Consider the following 20,106-nt stretch of genomic DNA (forward strand, 5'->3'; position numbering starts at 1 on the left):
GGAGCGATCCTGGAGGAAGACAGCTGGAGGGCAAACACAGAGAGCAGGTGACATGACTAAGCTTGCACAGGCAGAAACCTTATTTCCAGCTCTGCCACAACAAGGCCACAGGACCGCCCAGCTCCAGGGACACCGCCAGGGCCTGGCAGGTGGTGGGCAGAATAAGAGCCACTTCACCAGTGGGAAGAGACCCAAGGATGCAGTCCGGGCCACCTGCTTTCTTGTACACAGTCCTAGCCTTCATCTGCCTTGGTAGGGCGCTCTCCAACTCTGCAGCCGGGGTCTGAGGAAGAGGTTGGAATAGAATTAGACTGTGCTTTTCTCTATTTCGTTTCCTGGGTCAAAACTGGGCTTTGGTGACCGCTTTCTTGTGAGCAGTGCCAGCTCACAGCAAAGTCATTTTTCTTCTTTTCCGCAGGTCCCAACAATGTTGAGGGCATCGATCTATCTACAAACAAAGTGTATAAGAAAGAGGGGGAGTCTGTGACCATGGAATGCAAGTTCTCAGTCAGCTCTATTTACTACTATATGATGCACTGGTATCGACAGCTTTCCAGTGGAAAGATAACTCTTTGTGTGATTAATATTTATTCTTATAAGCGGCATTCATGTGACGGGCGATATACTGTAAAGTTTTACAATCCAACCCTGAAGCTCACGATCTCGGCTTTGATGCTTAGCGACTCGGCCATCTATCACTGCGCTATCGCAGAGGTCCATGGTGAGGGTGGTGACAGGCAGTGCCTTACAAAAACCCCCAGGCTCAGCACAAGACAGCCACCTGCTCCCGGAGTCAGGAAGAGAACAACCCACAGAACAGGAAGAGGGTAGACACAGGCATGGTGGGTGGCTCTGCTGGGTCTAGAGAGGAGCCAGTGATTGATCTAGGAATAATCTTGCCACATTTGCTGTCAAAGAAGGAGTGGCTGCAAGCCCCCAACCTCAAGAGCATTTTCATTTCCAATCTAGTGCCTCAGTGTAGCCCATCAAAGGGTTCCTCTGTCATTTCTGCCTGCCCAACACCCACCCCCCTTTTCGGGTGACAGCACCTTGATTTTCCCTGGATAAACAAGCTTCCCCTCCTCCTACCCCACGTGTGGGTTTGGATGAGGCTGCCTCCATCTTTGGGTTCCCTGACCAGTTAGCACAGTTCATCTCTCTGACCACAATGATGGGTTCAAGGATGGGTACGTGACGCAAGCCCACATCCCAAAATCAAATATGATACCAGTGGGAATGCTATTGAGGATGTAAGAAGCTAGGGTGTTGTTTAAAAGCAAGAACAAGCCCAAAATGAATTATCTGCCCCCTCTACAAAAGCAAATCAAGACTCAACTGCAGTTTCAACCTCTCCCAGAAATGAGACCTTTAAAACAGTCAATCTGAAATTTCCTGATTAACACCAGTGAGGTAATCTGCAGGATAAAATCCCTGCCATTCCCTTTCCCCAAGAGAACACTATCCTGTTTTTTTCCCTTTTGCTCAAACATCTTGCCTTTCTCTCCTTCTGCCTATAAGAACCTTCCATTTTGTACGGCCCCTCAGAGCGCCCTCTGGTTGCTGGATGGGATGCTATCTGACTCATGAATCCTTGAATAAATCCAACTAGACCTTAAAAATTTACTCAGCTGAATTTAGTTTTTTAACAAGATAAACTTAGAGCTGCCAGCAGCCCTCTTCTCACCGTAAGGGAAGAGCAGGATCCTGAAAAGAAAGAGTGAACCTGAGTTCCTGCTGGAGGCCCTGCACCCAGCTGTGATGAGAGATCTACCTGGAATTTCCAGTGGAACAGCCCAGCTGCCTTAGCTAGGGTTCCGACAGAAACAGACAAGGATTCAAGCGCAGGTGGTCTAGGCAGGAAGTGGTCCCAGGATGCAGGGCAGGAGCACTGGGGAGAGCGACAGGAAGGGAAGACAGCCAGTAAAGGGTGTGTGCTGTCAAGCCAGCTGCCAGTGGGCACCTGGAGTTCAATTTGCCAGGGAATCTTCTGGGAACCAATGCAAAACACTTGCCTCAACTTGTCCCATCTGAGGGCCAAAGGAGGGGGGTACTGGTACCCCAATCCTGTGTGTCATTGGTGGAGGACAGCTCCAGGGGATGAGGGTGTTCATTCTTCAGCACCTGGGTCTGCCCAGCAGGCTATGCAGTAAGGGAAGGTCCTTAGGCAAAGAAACCCAAGTGTTGGCGGGAGGGTTTTGGCAGGAGGAAGTGGGTGGGCTTGAAGTCTTAAGCACAAGTGGATTCAAGTAAGACATCAACAATGCAACACAATTTCTTTTTTTTTTTTAATGGGGGAAGGTAATTAAGTTTGTTTGTTTATTTATTTATTTATAACAGAGGTACTAAGAATTGAACCCAGCACTTCGTGCATGCTAGGCATGCTCTGTACCATTGCGCGATATCCTCCCCTCCAATTTCTTTTTTTTTTTGTAAGCTATTTTGAGTTGGATTTTCTATCACTTGCAATCAAAAGAGACCTAACTAAAAACATTAATAAAGATAACATTGGGTAAAATGAACTCACCAAGCAAAATACTTTAAAATTAACTTTTAAAACTTCTGGCTTACTGTGGTTCAGAAACGATACTGTGAGGGAGGGGGAAATTTCCCCCTCTACCCTTCTTGAGCTCTTGTGACTGGACGAATAATAAAATGGACACAAAAAAGACTAACAGGGGAAAAAGAAACGCATTTTCATTCCTGCACACAGAGGTCTCATGCAAATGGGACCTGAGAAGTGGTCAAAGCAGGCAGCTTTTATACTTTTTAGACAAAGAAACCATAAATTCTTGAGGAATTGACAGGACAAAGAAATTTAGGGTTTTGGGTGCTTAATTAGTGAGAAATCTAAACAGAATTTAGGCTTGAGGTTGTAAATTAAAGAAGCCACAGCCAGGGAGGATATAACTCAAGTGGTAGAGCACATGCTTAGCATGCATGAGGTTCTGGGTTCGATCTCCAGTACCTCCATTAAAAAATAAATAAACATAATTACCTTCCCCCACATACACACACACACACACACACACACACACACACACACACACACACACACACACACACAAATGAAACAAAATGAAAGCACAAATAAGCCACAAGGTTTGTTTACACAGGTTTCTCAGCCCAAATTCTTGATCTCCGGTGATAAGTGTGTCTTACCTCCAGATGCAGGAAGGACACCATTCACATGGGAGATTTATTTTTTGCTTTCAAGGGGTCAGAGGAGGGTCAGAGTTTCCTTCTTACATCAGCCGCTTCTCAAGTAACTTCAGCTCAAAATAATCAGTGTACCATTGCAGCATATTTTAGGGCGACCCACCCCGAGCCCCAACAACACAGCTCATCACACTGCCCAGATTGGATAAGTTGGTCAGCTCTTTCCTCCCACGCCCATAGTGTGCTAAGGAGACAGGACAAACTGAACACCTGTACCCGCATTATTTACACTGGACACTTAACTGTTCTCTCCGCTTCTACACTCTTCCTGCCCAGGGTCACCTTGCTTAGTGCTGCCAGATTCTCCTCCCTACAGTGTCCCTCCCTGCCTGCTCAAAAAGCCGGGGTCCCCTTGTGAGGCTGAGCTTTCCCAACTCCAAAATTCTCCTCCTGTTGTTTGCTTCTCCTGCCGTATGTTTCTTCCCCACTTATAACTTTGGAAGCTCATAGTCTTTCAAAACCTATTTCACACCTCTCCTTTGATGTCCTTGAGGATGGACAGGCCTAGATCCCATATCTTGGTTTCTAACACCATCTTCCAAAGAAAGGAACCAGACCTCCTTGGAGAGTTGGCGGATTCCAGGGCTAGGGCAGGGACTGTGCAGGATAAGCCTGGAGCACCTTATTGTGCTAAAAACAACAAAAATGATGGGGCCACGTCAAAGGGACATAGGAGCCAAATGAAAAAGCTCCCTGTGGCCAAAGCTGGAAAAATTTGAGCAATAAAATAAATAAAATTGTAGAGATTATCATACTAAATAAAGTAAGTCAGAGAAAGACAAATATCATATGATATCATTTTTACATGGAATCTAAAAAATGACACAAGTGAACTTATTTACAAAACAAAAAGAGTCCTACAGACATAGAGAAAAACTTATGGTTACCAAAACGGAAGGTGGGGATAATTTAGGAGTTTGGGATTTGCAGACTATACTAACTACTACATACAGAAGAGATAAACAACAAGGTCCTGCTGTATAGCACATGGAATTATGTTCAATATCTTGTAATAACCTATAATGAAAGAGAATATATATATATATATATATGTATAACTGCATCACTTTGCTGTACACCAGAAATTAATACAACATTGTAAATCAACTATACTTCAATAAAAAATAAAATAGTACTAAGTAGTAACCTAAAGTAGAAAATAAATATCCATGAGTCACTGATACAAATAAATAAATTATTGACTAAATAAATGAGGGAGACTAGACAAATCTCCCAAGCTGAAGAATGCTAAATCATCTCCGTAGACACCTGCACTCCAGGAAGTGGAGCATAGCTCCCCACTCCCTAAGTGTGGGCTACACGGAGTGACTTCTTTCCAAAGAGGACAATGTAGAAAAGATGAAAATAGAGTAACCTTTTATTGGAGAAAACTGACAAACACTACCTCAGCCAATGATCACATTCCACATCAACAGAGGTAAGTCAAGATGATAGTGAGTCCGCTTGATATGATGTGACAAGAAATGGTACTTTACCTCTGGGGGTCTTCCTCTCAAAAATCCATAACCCCAGTCTAATCATGAGGAAATGATATTTTGGGTTTATTAGGTTAAATAAAATACATTAATTTTATTATAAATTTATAAATACAAATTAATTTTATATATTTCTTTATACTTTCTTTTAACGTGGCTACTAAAAGTTTTAAATTGTGCGTGTGGTGCATATTGTATTTCTATTGATAGCAGTGGTCTAAAAGGCTAGGCATGAAAGGTTAACGATAGTTATTCCTGGTAGTAGGATGAAAAGGAATTTTTAATTTAAGTGTTCCTTGAGTAATTTTAAGAAGCAATAAAAATAAAAGGATACAAAGAACTCCCACTGTGAAATGTCACACTAAAGGATGGAGGCACCAAGCAGAAATGTCAAGCCATAGACTCCTCCCATTAATTAATTATTCATTCGTTCGTTCATTTGAAATACATATACTAAGTGTCCTATGTGCAAGGCCCGGGGACAGTTGCGAGGAATCGAAGCACAAAAAAGATGAGCTGTAGTTCTTTCCTTCAAGGAGATCGCAGTCTACGTGGGAAGTTAGGCTCATGAATAAAATAGAAGAACACAGAGTGGTCAGTGATACCAGGACGATGCCCATTGAGTCAGCTCTCTGCTCCGTCCTGCTTTCCATGCTGCTGTTTTTCTGGCATCCACCTTAGCCTACTTCTCTGCCCTCCCCGCAATTGCAACTAATACTTATATGCTCATGACTATGAAGCCTCTGACCTTGATGAGGCCCTCGGTACAAGCTGAAAAAGGTGAGGCAGTGTCGTGGGAATCTGAGCCACTTGCTGGCGCCATTTACATGGACCTTCAAGAAACACTCCAGCCTGACCTTATATACACCACGCCCACTTCTACGCATGCCCAGCTGTGTGATCTTGTGGGCCAAGCAACATCCACGTCATTAATTGGCATTTCAAGTCACATGGTAACCTTGATGGTCCATGGTCAAATATTTCATCTCTACTAAGATCCAGTTAAAAAGCCAAGAGTGTTTCTCAATAGGAGCGTAGTTATCTGCAGAGAACAGTATTCGTAATTCATCTAAGAGGCCTGCTTAGGCTCAGTAGCACATTCAGCACCACTGAATTGGCCATGTCTTATGACTAGAGTGCCAGAGAGACTTGCACAGCAGCCTGGACCTTTTGCCGAGCCCTCACTTTTTCTTGGCCCTATCAAAACTGCAAGACTTTCCGACTGCCCAGTAAATAGCTCTAGGATATAAAAACAAACCCAAATAAGGTATATGTTGCCTCCAAAATTCAGTGAGGCATACTCAGTATTATGACTCTTAATGGTAGGAGGGACCAGATGAAGCAACTTGACCTTAACCTTAGAATAAATATTTCAACCTGAGCCGGACCATGGAAACCCAAAAAAGTTCATTGTAGGAGTAAACCCCTAAATTATTCTGGGATTTATTTCCCACCCTCTGGCATATATGCGTCTTACTAATGTCTCTAAGTTGCATTTCATGCTCCCCTGGCCCATCAAAATAGTGTATTCATGTAGTGTCTTGTGGAATGGGGAGGCAGTTAATTCTCTGTGGACTGGAGTAAGGCGGGGTTGATATATTCCTAAGGTGAGACATTGAAAATATATTGCTGACCTTTCCAGATTTAAAAGATAATAATAAAAATAAAATAAAATAATAAAATACAGTTTCAGGCAGTCTCTCCTAACAGGTATAGAGAAAGAAAAAATGGTTTTCAGTGTCAATACCTAAACCAAATGCCAAGGGATTTGTTGATTTACTCCAGCAATGAAGCCACATTTGGGACAGCAGCTGCAATCGTATTCATCATCTGATTAAGTTTACAATAATCTTTCGTCATTCTTCAAAAGCCATCTATCTTCTGCTCAAGCCAAATAGATCAGTTGAATGGAGAGTGTTGGGAAGATCAGCTCTGCATCTCTTAAGTCCTTTATGGAGGCACTAATCTCTACAGTTTCTCCAGGCATCCAAGACTACTTTGGACTTACTATTTTGGAATATAGAGGCAATTCTAGTTTTACCGACTAGGATTCTTGGTCTCCTTAATCAATAGAAATTGATAAGAGGTCAGCCAAGAAATTCAGGCAAGGCTTTATTCAGGCAAGGCTACAGCACGAGGGAGCAAAACCAAGTAACAGTTCCCCTTGCTCGCTTCCTGTGGTGGGGGCAAGCTGGGCCCTCAAGTAAGATGAAGGCAGGGGTGGGTCCAGGGGGCGGGCTGGAGGGGTGGCTGAGGTGGCCTGCCCACCCCCTAGGTGGTGCCATGTGCAGGGATCATGTGCAGTACCCTTCTTTTGCTCCTGCCATCTCAGAAGTGGCCATTGGTTTGGGGTCTTTCTGTATCTTGTTGTTCATAACTCATCTCAACTGATATTTTTAGTCCCTTAGAATGTCTTTGTATTCTGTTGCTGGAGGAGACATTTGTCCCGGTGCAAGCACTGCAGCAAAGGGCCCCAAGCCCCAGTTCCCAGCCTGTCTCATTCCCTCCCAAGGGATTCTACATCCCTTATTCTTAAAGGTTAAGAAGCCAAAGGGCTCTTCTTCGGAAACTTCTTCCTACTGGACAAGGGCCACAGACCCTAGCCCAGCCTAGAGGGTAGAAGTCCCTCACTGACTGTGCTAAGGACCATAGGGACCTGGGCCACCCTCTGCTGGAGTGGGTTGAAATCCTCGAGGCATCATGAGCCTTACTTGAAACCGCTAGAGCCCAGAAGACACAGACTTAACCAAAAGGTTAAACAAATGAGGGCCAAAAAAGGGGACGAAAAATAATAGCCGTTAAAGGGCCTAAAAAGGCAAGAAACCAGGTTAACCTCGGGCAGGCGTCCCTGACTGTTGACCAGACAGCAGAGGCGACATCACCCCTGCCAAAATTGTGAAGCCATTCTGCTTGGGTGTATATTTCCTTAACATTAACTCCTACCTGTCCGGTCGCATTGATCCAGGAGCAGCAGGAAGGATTAGTTATTGCACGAACTCCACCCTGTTCTGTCGGAAGGTGATCAAGAGGCAGACAATTGTCAAAAACTACATTAGCCAAAGAAAGAAGAGAAGTCTCAAGTTCCGTTAAGGCTTGCGCCATCTGCTCCATCATGTAGCCGAGCTGTCCGGTGAGACGTCTCGGTATCACTTCACTATCGGTAAAAGCCTCCCCGTGGAGATGCCAGTCCTGTGGCCAGCCCTGCCCCTGCTAAGGTCCTTCCCAGTGCTCTCCGGGTTCAGTGGTGAGCCGGAGTGGCCCTGTTATAGATGAAATTCCCTTATCCCAAGGTACCTATAGTCCACTCTCCTACGATGTGGACATCATCAGTGCATTTATAGGCCATAGCTTGGCTGGAAAAGGACAGGGCTTGGCCGTAATTCTGTAACATATGATGGTTTGGGTATCCACAGAGGAAAACAAACCCTTCAGGGGCACAGACCTGAATGTCCGTCTCACAATTGCTTGAGCTGATATTCTTTAAAGGTCACAGCTGCTGTTAATACCCGTGCGACTAGGAGACGGCAAACCATTATGTTAGTAATTTAGATTATATGCTGTTATAAAGGTTTTTATAAAATGCTCGAGTATGATCTGGTCACCTTAGTCAGAGGGTCAAGGGTGGTAGGCCAGCTCAAAATTTGCTCGTGTCCCCCAGGTGGGCTGAATTGGGTTGACCAGGTGGTCGGGACATTTCCTTCTCACCATTTACACTCCTCTTTTGTGTTGTTCAGGGGTACAGGGCCATAGTTTGAAACAGGGCACCAGTGGGTGAGGTTGTAAGTACAGTTTACCCCTACGGAAGAGGCACGATATCTGGTGTAATTATACCTCGGGTGGTTTCCAAGCATGCGAAACTAAAGCTGTTTGTGCAGTCTAACACAGCATGCCCCACCCCTCGGGTCCAACTGTATGGGGCAGTCAGGTTAAAGCATTGGAATAACCTCCTGGAAGGTGCAAGTGTGACTAACAGAGACCAGGGGGTGGCAGTCATCGCCGATTTAGATTATTAAGCACCACGGGAACCGGCAGATTCAGGGAAAATGCAAGAAAGGGGCTCGTAGCCAGCTAGGGGTGTTGATGGCATATCCAGCATCCTTTTAGATGCTCCCCTTCTGACAGGATTCTGGAAGTGTTCGTGGCTGAGTTTTATTGCCACCTTCCCCTGGTAACAGGGACCAGTAAGGTGGACAGAGTCAGCAGAAGGAGCATTTTTGTGATGGAGGGTTTTCCCTTAAACCCAGCATGCGCAAAGGAGTTGCTTCCCTGGTGGGCATGGCTGAGCAAAGCAGAAACATCCAAGCAAAAGTGCAATAGCAAAAACGATGGGTGGGAGCCCAGCCCACCCCATCATTTTACTTGTCTGTCAAGGGTGCCTGTCTTGTGAATAGGCGTCTCAGGTTCTCCAGGCTCACAGGAGTACTGTTCTTCTGTTGTGACCTGCGGGGGTTTTGGAGGTAAAAGCTTTAGTCTGGACAAATGTACCCAACTAGATATCCCTTGCAGTTTAACAGCGGTGGGGATGTCTAAAATTACTTTATTGGGGTCCTTCCATTTTGGCATTAATTGGTCTTTGGAAACCCCTCTTTCCAGGTTTGAAGAAGAACTTGGTCCCCGGGGTTTACCTGCGAAGGGACTGCCCCTTTCACTGCATCTTTCACTGTATCACTGTATCTTTAGCTGGCAGTGCCTTATTGGCAGAGTCCAGGACTGCCTTCTGAACTTGTCCCGTGTTAATCATGTGTCCCAGGGCCTGGCTCGCTTCCTCACCCAGCAGGATGTCAGTATTAAGGAGAGGCCCCCCGTAGGTCACCTCCAATGGGCTAAGACTCAGGGTTCTCCTGGGGCCACACGGACCTGAGGAGTGCAGTAGCAAGCAAGCCGGGCCAGGGACTATGGGTCTCTTGGCAAAGCTTTGCTGAGGTTTTCTTCAAAGTATGACTCATTTCCTCTGCTTTCCCTGAAGACTAGGAGCGCCACGAAGTATGTGCCTGTTGTCTATCCGCAGGGCCGCTGTGAGCCCCTGTGTGATTTGGGCTGTAAAAGAGCACCGGTTGTCGCTCTGTAGGGACTTTGGAAGTCCCAACCGAAGGATTGTTTCCTTTCAAAGAGACTTAGAGATTCCAGTAGCCTTCTCAGATCAAGCGGAGAAGGCTTCAGCCCATCCTGTGAAAGTATCAACAAACACAAGAGGATATTTATTTCCTGAGCGTGAGGGCATTTGGGTGAACTCTAACTGCCAGTCTTCCCCCAGGTCTGTCCCTCGAGGGTGAACTGGCCTGAGTAACAAAGGGTGGATTGGATGGGCCTGCGGGCTATTAACGGCATACAAATCACAGACAAGTGTTACTGTCTTCGCTCCCTCGGGCTGCAGCATGAGTCCCAGTAAAGCCTTGCCTGAATTTCTTGTCTGGCCTCTCATCAATTTCTATTGACTTAGGAGACCAAGAACCTAGCTGGTAACACTAGTATTATCTGCTTGTCCTCACTCATCTGACAACCAACACAATAATTCTGCCATTGGCTGTGCCTTTTTCTATCAGGCATTCTAAATTTTTTTTTTAAAACTTTGCTCATTTTACTATTTATTTATTTTTAGTGGAGGTACTGGGGATTGAACCCAGGACCTCGTGCATGCTAGGCACCCGCTCCACCACAGAGCTATACCCTCCCCGCTCAATCAGGCATTCTAGAACTTGGAAAATAACCATGGGGTGAGTTCAGAGCCCAGCTGCGTACACTGAGATGCACTTGAGCCAAAATACCGGGAATCATTCGGACTCAATGAACCCCTACTCTGATATGTAGGCAGGAGAGGCATATTGGGTTTCCAAGACTTAGTATCATTTCACAGCCAGTGTTCAGAAATCCCCAGAAGTCTGGTTACTTCCCTTCCCCGACGCACTATTAGCTTGGCAAATGGCTGCAGGTCTTTGAGGGGGAAGGGAAGAAAGAAAATTTACAATGTAATTTCTGGCCATGTAATATAAGTTAGAAAAATCTTAATTCTTTCAACATGTGTGTTTTCTCATGATTTTGGTCCTGTCCCCATGGGGTGGGCCAGGTCTTGAATCTGGTTATAGTTAGAGAAGCAATGAGAGGTGTAGGTGTTGAAAGTGGGTCTGGAGGGGTCTCAGCATTCCCCCACAGGGTAGTTGGGTCACCAAAGCTTCTTCAAGCAAGCAGGGACTAAACTCAGATGGGCAGGAAATTCTTCTTCTTCTAGCAAATGATGTTTACCACCTCAATTTTCAGGATTGTAACTCTATGCCAATCAAAGCCCTAATTTTAACCACAAAAGACCTTGAGTTAATTTGATGATTGTAATCCAGCTGCTCACAGGATTAGTCCTTTGGTTGGGTTGCTAGAAATATTCAGCCCTGCAGCTATGAGAAAATTTTCTTTCAGGATAGTCACAGAAACGTCCTAGTCTCTTGTCTGAACCTTGGGCTGAGGGTGTATTACCCCAAGCTCATTATTTTCTTTCCTTCTCTGTGACACTTAGAAGCAACACACCATCCTTATACTCTGTATTTCCACTAAACTGTTCAATGACAACAGCTACCTGGTGGCCCAACACTTCCTTCTATGGACACCTGATGTCAAGGGCTACTAGCATCCCATCTACCATTGGCAATGGGGTCACTAATGCCTAGTCAAATTGAAGAATCCATACCAGCTTCCCATCTGAAGGTTCTGTTCCTCTGAATCAGTTTCAGATCAATAATTGTACCACTTAGGGTTCAGCCAGGTTAGCAGAACCACTGTGAATGATACAGAGTAAAGAAAGAAGGATTCATTACAGGAATTCAACCTTACAAATACAGGAGGAACTGGGGACATGAAGGTCTGGAAGAGAGAATCAGAGGATCAGAAAAGAAGAGTTCATTAACCTGCTGGCCTGAGACAGTAGCACAGAGGGACGAGTTGGGACTTAAAGGAAAATCCAAGAACTTAAGTACTTTTGCCACCAAAGTGAGACTGTGAAGAGAAACTCACTGAGAGACATACAGAAAGCTGTACCTCTTCTGTGACTCCACAGCCGGGCATCTGGTGATGGGTCTGGGGCCACTGTTGGTCAGCAGGGCCAAGAGTCAGAAAGAGTAGCTGGCATAGAATGAAGGAGAACAAGGACGATGTGGGACCTGCCTGGTACCCCTGCATCTATCACTGCCTCTGACCACAGGGACCTTCTAGGAAGAACTGTTACTGTTTTGCCTCTGCCTTCCAACTCTCATGCAATTTCATCTTTTGACCATCTCTAATGCAGAAACTTACATGGAAAAGGATATTGGGAAACACAGCTGGCTTAACCAAGTTGTCTGGCGCAGTCCAGCACTCCTAAAGTGCTTGTCTTTACCCCAGATATCAGAGGACAGTCAACATGGGCAGAAAATGTAGAGAAGCCCCGGGGGACTCACTGGTGATCTTGGGCCTGGGGGTGCCCTGTGATCTGGGAGATTCCTGCAGATGGCAGTCCTGGAACACAAAGCACACAGAGAACTTTCCTTTCAAAGGTGAGAATGTCGACCGGGATCTACTGGGATCCTTTTGGAGACAGTAAGAAACACTGTAGGGTATGATGAACAAAAGGCTCATTTCCTGTATCCAACCCGGTCTTCCTGAATGGAAGTGAACATCAAAAGGAGAGTGAACAGAGTCCCCTGCTCTATAAATTCTAAAACGCAGAGGACTTTATTCTGAGCCGTTTTACACAGACAGTGCTTTCAGTGACTCAGATATGATCTTGTCAAACGAGAGAGAGAGAAATGGAGTGAAAGAATCGTAATGCAGCTCAGCGAAGATGCTTTCCTCTCCTTGCCCATCATGACTTCCCAGCTCAGAGTCCCTGCCGCCTACCTCTGTGCTACAGTCACCCTGGGATCCCCCCCTGGCACCTGCCTCCAGCACCCACCTTCTGTAACCTGGGCTCCACCTCTTTCCCTGCCAAGGACTCTGACCACAGTGGTAGAGTCAGAGAACAGAGGGGGAAAACTGTCTTCAGAAGGAAACTCAGAGTCCCAACGCCACAGCGATGTGTCTCACCTGAAGTCAGATACAACTCCTTTAAAGGACAAATAATTTTCACAGACCCCAGTGTTAACTATGTTACTTTTAACATAATGTTATTTAAACATGTAGAGACATAACATTGGTGTTTAAACTCCATGTACTTGCTTATTGCTCTTAAACCAACTATTTAAAAACATACAAGTTAAACATGCACAAAACTTCAAAACCAATAAAACCTTAATGATTTTAATGTGATACATGATGTTTTGCTGAAACTAAGTCATCAATTTTGAAATAAATAGATAAAAAATATATACATAGGGTTGGGTTTTACTTATCAACTTGATTCTTCTGATTTTCATCGTCATTATTTTCCCTTTGTTCAAAAATAAATTCACACTGAATTGTTAATCCATACAGTATAGCCATGTGAATGGTGAATATGGTACCGATCACACGTTGAGCTTTACATACTTACAGCATCCAACTTGTGACAATTCCATTTCTCCATAATTATTTCCTATTCAAATTGCCTGGAATCGTTTGACCCTCATTTAGTGCTAATATTACTGAAAAAGCAGAAGAGGGCACCGGAGACTTGTGGCAGTATTTGCTTGTAGGATCACCATTCAGATAAGCCCGATATGATTCAGTTGCATTTCGTCAGAAACATGTATTTCTTACAATCTTGCATAATTCAAAGCTGACTTTCCCCGGGGGGAGAAACGGGGAACTGGTTTACAGAGCCCATAGAGCTACAACTTTGTAACATTTTGTTCTGATGCTGCCTTTTATTTACTTAGCGTTATCTGTAGTATTTAGCAATTGCTCTTCTTTAAATTGATGGTAAAGCATATTAAGGTGTCGTTGGGCTTTCTTCACGTCACTGAATTACAGCTAATAATCTGTCTAAAAGTTATGTATTTGGGTGTACATTTTTCAGCATGAGCTTTCTTACCAACTCTTAATGAATGCTAACATAAAGGCATAAAGCAATTTTTAAAATTTAAGTGACTATTAAAAGTAACAGCATTAAAGAAACCAATATGTCTTACAGCTGTTTTCATAAAGCAAAAGGCAGAATACAACATACTAACAATGAACGTCTGATCAACTGCACTTCAATTAAAAAATTTAAGAAGAAAACAAAACAATGAATGTCTGGTTACTTCCGTTGTGAACCGAAGTGGCGCCACTGTGTGGCAGGAGTAAAAACAAGTTATTTTTAGTTCAACTGGAATCACACAAATCTCAATTTATGTTGGGCAAGGACCACAATATTACCAATTTTGCCCGTAATATACGGTTATTAAATTTTATATCACACCATGTAAAATTTGCATAAGTTATGGAGTCCAACTGCTTGTTTCAGACTATCATTCTGTTGAAAACACTTTTAATTCTCCTAAAATCATGAAGACCCATAAAAATTCCAGAGATACACACACATTCTAAGTATGATAAATACAAAGTATAAATAACTTTTTAATTCCAATTTAAAAATAATCTCTCCTACTATTATAATTTTCATACAGGTTTTGGAAATGTCTTAAAAGTAAAGATAATTTTGTCTCTGTGAAAAGAACACTATTCAAAAAAGGGCCAAAAACTTTATAAAAAAAATGGAATACTGTTTTTGTCAGTAGCATATAAAATTCAAAAGTTCTTTGCTTTCTAAATCCTTCCATCAGAACTTTAAATAATCTAAATTCTTGAAATATTTAAGACATAATGTATTACCTTATTAATTTCAAAACAGCATAATGTAACCTAAAATTACTCGTTATCAAATTATAATTTTTTAATTCCCTAGGAACGTATCTCATTATTAAGCACTGAATTTCACAGCTCATGGGAACACGGTGATTTCTGTTTTCCTTCTAGCCTTGTAATTTCCAAATTCTCCATTTAATAAGTACACACTAACTTTATGATGAAAAATGAAATTTGTAAAAGAATAAATGCTCATGTTAGAAGAGAAATAACTAAATTAGCTACTTAGAGTATAACATATAAGAAAGGGAAATTAATGTGCCATTTGACCCTGGTAGTGAGAGGAACAGGAGAAGCTGAGGTATCTCTCTGACCGTGACACAAAAGCCTACGTGAGTGTTACTATTGGAAATGAACATGCTCTATGACCTAGCAGTTACTGGGTCCCAGTCTAAGTATTACTCTTATTGTAAAAGAAAGCATGGACAAGGAGTGCAGCAGTTTGGGGTCATAACAAGCTGGAAATAACATAATCATGTATCAAAAAGTGGTGTAATAAATTATGAGTCTATATTCTATACAGTTAAAAATAATAAAGTGAATCTATACTTAACAACGGAAAAAGATCTCCTAAATGCCTTACTGAGTGGGAACAGCAAGTTGCAGAACAGCATACAGAGGATGATGCCGTCTATGTTAGTAAAAATACTTGCACAATACAAGCACTAAATATTGCACAGTAAAAGCACCGTAAGTACAATAGCAAATCCCCTGGAAGGGGACAATAGCAACCTCTGGAAGGGAGAGTTACACAGGAGGGAGGGGCACACCCAGTGGAGGTTTGGCGTTTAATTACAATGCTTTAATTTTTATAACAAGAATGTATCAATATATAATTTGAATAATTAAAATTTAAAATGTTTTACGTTTTCTTCTCTACCCCCACAGATTTGCATTTGTATACGTATGCAAATAACAAAATCCATCTTTATTAGTGATTTTTAATGGGACTGATCCTTTTCTAAGCATTTTACATGTTTTGCACATAATTTACATTTAAACTTACCGTTAACCTTATGATGCCAATTTTATTAGTCCTCGTTTCACAGATGATGAAACCAAATCTCAAAAAGATTAGGCAAACTGCCCAAATTTGCCAGGCTCATAAGTGTTACGATCAGAATCTGAACTCAGGTAGCTGGCTGAGAGCCACACTCTTAATTAATCAAAATGCTGTTTTGCACATTCCCTTGTAGAAGTGTGGATATCCACATGCAAGTGTGTGTGTGCACATGTACGTACACACACACACACACACACACACACACACACACACACACACCACTGGGCTACCCAGCCTCTTCTGTATCTGGCTCTCTGGAGTGCACTGGTCATTCATCTCTTCTCTCCATAACTTTCCACAGAAATGCCCTTGCTCGAGGGATGAGTTGAAGTGCTAACCTTGCAACATCAGTTGTTTAGTATCTTGTTTCCCTAGTTACACAGCTCCCTTTAAAGGTTTGCCAGGTGGCATCCAGAGCTATTCCTTCTCTGCTCTGTTTATCTTCATTAAGATGAGAAAATTCTACTCAGTCTTTTCCCAATTCACTAACATATTTTCCCTTCACTTGAAAAATTAAGTAAGATGCTTGTTTTTCAAGTGTCTTTGGGTAGTCGTAGGGCTTGCTGATGGCAAGAGGAACCTCGAGGTTGAGTCATTGATCCTCAGTCTATATGACTGAGAAAGTGAACGTCCCTTGTAAACCCAGAGGTGATCAGCCCAAACAGTGGCAAACTTAAGCTATCTAAATTGGGATGAGATTCAGACTTAAAATCAAATGCTAACGTATTTACTCTTTCAGTCCCTGTCCAAGGCACTCTATCCTCTGCTTATTATGATACTTCGGAGGCCAAATTATTTATACTAAATTTGTTTGCTGAGAACATGGGAAGTTAAACTCCTTGAGGGGGATTATATTTCCTCTAAGTGCTCAGAAACACCATGAAGAACCCACTTTCCAACAAAAACACCTCTCTGGCAACTGGATTTTACATGCATTTATAGCAATGCATGTAAAGGCAAAGTAATGCATCTCTCTCCTTTAGACAGTGCTGGCTACTGTCTTCCGGTGGATTATTATTTCCTTAGAGATAGGCTGCTTGCATCAAGTTGGAATCTCAATCATTTTTCTTGTGGGAGTGAGAGGCATTACATCTCCTCCCTTCATAAGTTAATTTAATTAGACAAATTTTCACAGTCTCTCCCTTTCAGCCTACAGTGTCTCTACCTCCTGAATCACGTGAGAAGCCTCATCACACTAAGAAAAATGGTACCATATGTTGTACCCAGAGGGAATTCCTGCAGCACAGGAGCAGTGAGGACACACCTGGCTATCAAAGCGGCTAATAAAATCAAGCCCTAATCCAAGCCCCAAATCAAGACTTCTTCCCAGCATAAGGTATTCCTCTTATACCTAAGTTTTGTCCCTTCCACCTGAAACAGGATAGAAAAGGAATTTCCAGTGTGAAGGCAATAAACAAAATTATCAGAGACATATACAAATATACAAATTTGAGTGCATAAAGTTAAAGGACTTGTAAATGTCCAAAAATGTTTTAATTAAAAGGCCAATAATAAATTAGCAAAAAAAGAGAAAAAAATGTATTCATATGAGTTGTATAAGTCAAATGTTAAATGCTTAATATATAAAGAATTTATATAAATGGATAAGGAAAATCCATTTGGATTGCCTAGCCTGATGGATATATCGGCAAAATGAGATACAAAAATTGTATATAAATTGCTAATGAATATCTGAAAAAGCCAAATCACACTTGAAATTTTTAAATGCAAATGAAAATAACTATCATTCATATCAAAGAATATCGATTTAAAAACCTATCACAACTCAATGCTGATGAAACTGAGCACATTAAGGGCACTTGCATTTATTGCTGCTATGATTACAAATGGAATCAATGCAACAGGCGCTTATATGGTATTAGGTATCAAGGCCTTTTAAAATGGCCATTCCTCTTGTCCAAATAATTGATAATCTATCTTTAAAAGAGTTATCTGAGCAGATTTCTTATAAGCTAAGATGTCCATTTAATGGTACTCATACTCCAAATAATTGGAAATAACCTAAATACCTAAGATTAGAGGAATGGTTAAGCAAATTGGAAAACATCTACCCAACAGAACACTAAGCCTCCATCAAATACTATATTTTGAAGAGTTTTAAATCACTTGGGGGAGAAAATTGATTGCTCTAATATAAATTAAAAAAGGAAAATTGAATATTTAATATGGTTTCAACAATATAAGAAAATAAACTTAAGACTAAAGACTAAAAGGAAATACAACAAAAATTATAGTTCTTGTCTCTGGGTAGTGGGAGCATAGGTGATGTCCTCTTTCTTTATAATTATATAGAATTCACAATTTCTCCTTCAATGTACACATGTAGTGAGAAAGAGCATCTAATAAAAGCACCTTTTATATACTAGATTTTATGCCTTTAAAATATTCCCAGTTTCCCTTAAATTGAGTTGTCTAACATTAATTTTCCTTGATATCTCTGGAAGATGCTACGAGATACATTCATCTATTACACCCCTGGAGCAAGGCGTTCCTAAAATCTACTCCCTACTATGTAAATTAGAACTGCCTTAATTTTTTTTTCCCCTGAGTTAACTATTTCAAACCTCAAGGAAAGCTCTCTATTATTTTTGTTCAAAAATACAAGCTCGAAACATATTCTATTTAGTGAACCACTTTTATTCAGTTTTGTGTCTAAACAAAGGACCAGGGGGAAGAGGATGCTAACACTGGGGGACTGAAGGAGCAATCTAAATGGACCACAGGATCATGTTTGGCCACTGTCCTCAAAAAAAAAAAAAAAGAAAAAAAAAGCCAACTCAACAGAACTCAATCTTTCTGAATGCCTTCTCCCAAGCACTCTGCTAGGTCATGAAAATGAGGGGAGTTCAAAGATGAGTAAGACTTAGAGCCATAAACGTTCATCCCAGGTTCCTGGCCCCTAAAAAAATGACCAGTAAAAAAGAATTGCTTTACTGATAATTTCAGAACAAAATGGAATAATTGCAGAGATTTCTATAAACAAACTCCTCTGGAAAAAAATCTACCAGGAGGTGAACACTGTATACTCCTGAAAAGCAGGAAAAACAAGGAAAGGTACAAAGATGCTCTTTGGGGAACAGAATCATTCTAAAAGCTAAAAATATCTCCTGCTCTGACAATCAGGGAATCACTGTCTTCTCCCCAGCAAGAGGGAGGGTAAGAAGACTGGTCTGGCCAGCAGCAAACTTGGCTTCTAATCTTGACCCTCCTGAGCCAAGTATGAGATCCTGGCACCTCTTGCCATGAAACAAGGGGGTGGACTAAAAGACTAAGTTTTCCAGCTCTAAGGTCCTCGGAGTCTGGGAAGAGCTGCCTCCTGGTTGGCCCCTGGAGGCACCTGGAATCACTGGTTTTAGAGAATCCCAGGGGTCTCAGCACTGAATGGGGCCATGGCTCCTCCCTGCACAATTTTGGATACTCCACAAGCACTTTGGGCCTTTAAAATAATGAGTAGGTCCCTGGACTGTCTCTTTTAACTCTAATATTAACACTATGACAACTGGAAAGGGCCCATTAATATTTAAGCCAAGGCAATTCTCTCTCTTCATTCCAAAGAGCTTATTCTCCATTAGCAAGAAAGAGTGGAGAAGTGGAGGCCAGGGGGTACGTGGCTAGCCAAAGTGGTTCTCAGGTGGAAATAAATCTGAAAAGCACTAGAGTGCGACACCGTGAGAAATCGCTCTTATATCTAACGTCCAGAGGGCCAGGTCCACATAAGTGACTTCTGACACACCCTGCCCTGCCTCAGCCCGGAGCTGCCCACAGCTCCCAGAGGGGCCCAGCCAGCTCATTCTCCAAACACAAGACCAGAAGACAGAATGGGGGGTGATGCGGGAGAGGGGCGGGGCAAACAAAGGCAGCAAAGTTCTCTCCCAAATTCTACTTCCTCAGGAATCCAAGTCTCCCCTATGACTGCAAGTTCATGGCTACATTCTCTTTAATTGTGACAAGTGTCCCAGAAAGGAACACCCCCCTCCTTCCATGCAAATGTATGATATTTCCCACTTCATTCCCAGTGGAGTATGTCCGGTTCCACTTGGAATCCACCCCGATTGTTGTGAGATCTCACCAGCCTGGATCGGTGGGCTATGATCTTCTGGATGGCTGGGGGCACACAGAGCAGCTGGGTCTGACGTAAGCGGCATCTTCATGTACTGGGGGCCCTTCATTGCTCCTGGTACACAGCGTTCCATCTGAGGCCTCAGGCTCCCTCTGAAATATATGCCAGGGAACAACCCAGCAAAGCCCAGCAAAGGTTTTCGAGGATTCATCCCGTAAGAACGTGTCCCTTGGAAGGGAATTCTCCTCCGAGGGACAATTCTGCTCTGTACTGAGCACTGCCAGCAGTAGGGTGGGTACCACCCCCTGAGCCAAGGGGAAGATGCTCCTTTGAGGTCCCAGGAAATGGCCAGAGGGTCGGTTCTGCTGCTCCACTCAGATCTTTTCTCTAACATCAAAAACTGAGAGTGATTTGCATTTGAAAATTTCCAGAATTCCTCATTTTAGAGCAAGACTGGCCTTCCC

The 20,106-nt window shown here is 42.8% G+C and overlaps 1 protein-coding gene and 1 gene segment (V, D, J or C); both read left to right on the top strand.

Moving 5' to 3' along the window:
• Nucleotides 1-20,106, top strand: part of LOC105096961 (T-cell receptor alpha chain constant-like) — a 356,030-nt gene that overhangs the window by 138,817 nt on the left and 197,107 nt on the right.
• The window catches only part of LOC105096962 (T cell receptor alpha chain MC.7.G5), a 134,351-nt gene continuing 114,409 nt past the window's right edge, over nt 165-20,106 (top strand). The window contains exons 1-2 of the mRNA XM_064485803.1: nt 165-252; nt 419-721. Coding sequence (XP_064341873.1) covers nt 198-252; nt 419-721 — 358 coding nt within the window. The 5' untranslated portion in view covers nt 165-197. The remainder of the gene's footprint in view (nt 253-418; nt 722-20,106) is intronic.

Source organism: Camelus dromedarius, chromosome 5 (assembly GCF_036321535.1).
Source record: "Camelus dromedarius isolate mCamDro1 chromosome 5, mCamDro1.pat, whole genome shotgun sequence".
Lineage (NCBI taxonomy): Eukaryota > Metazoa > Chordata > Mammalia > Artiodactyla > Camelidae > Camelus > Camelus dromedarius.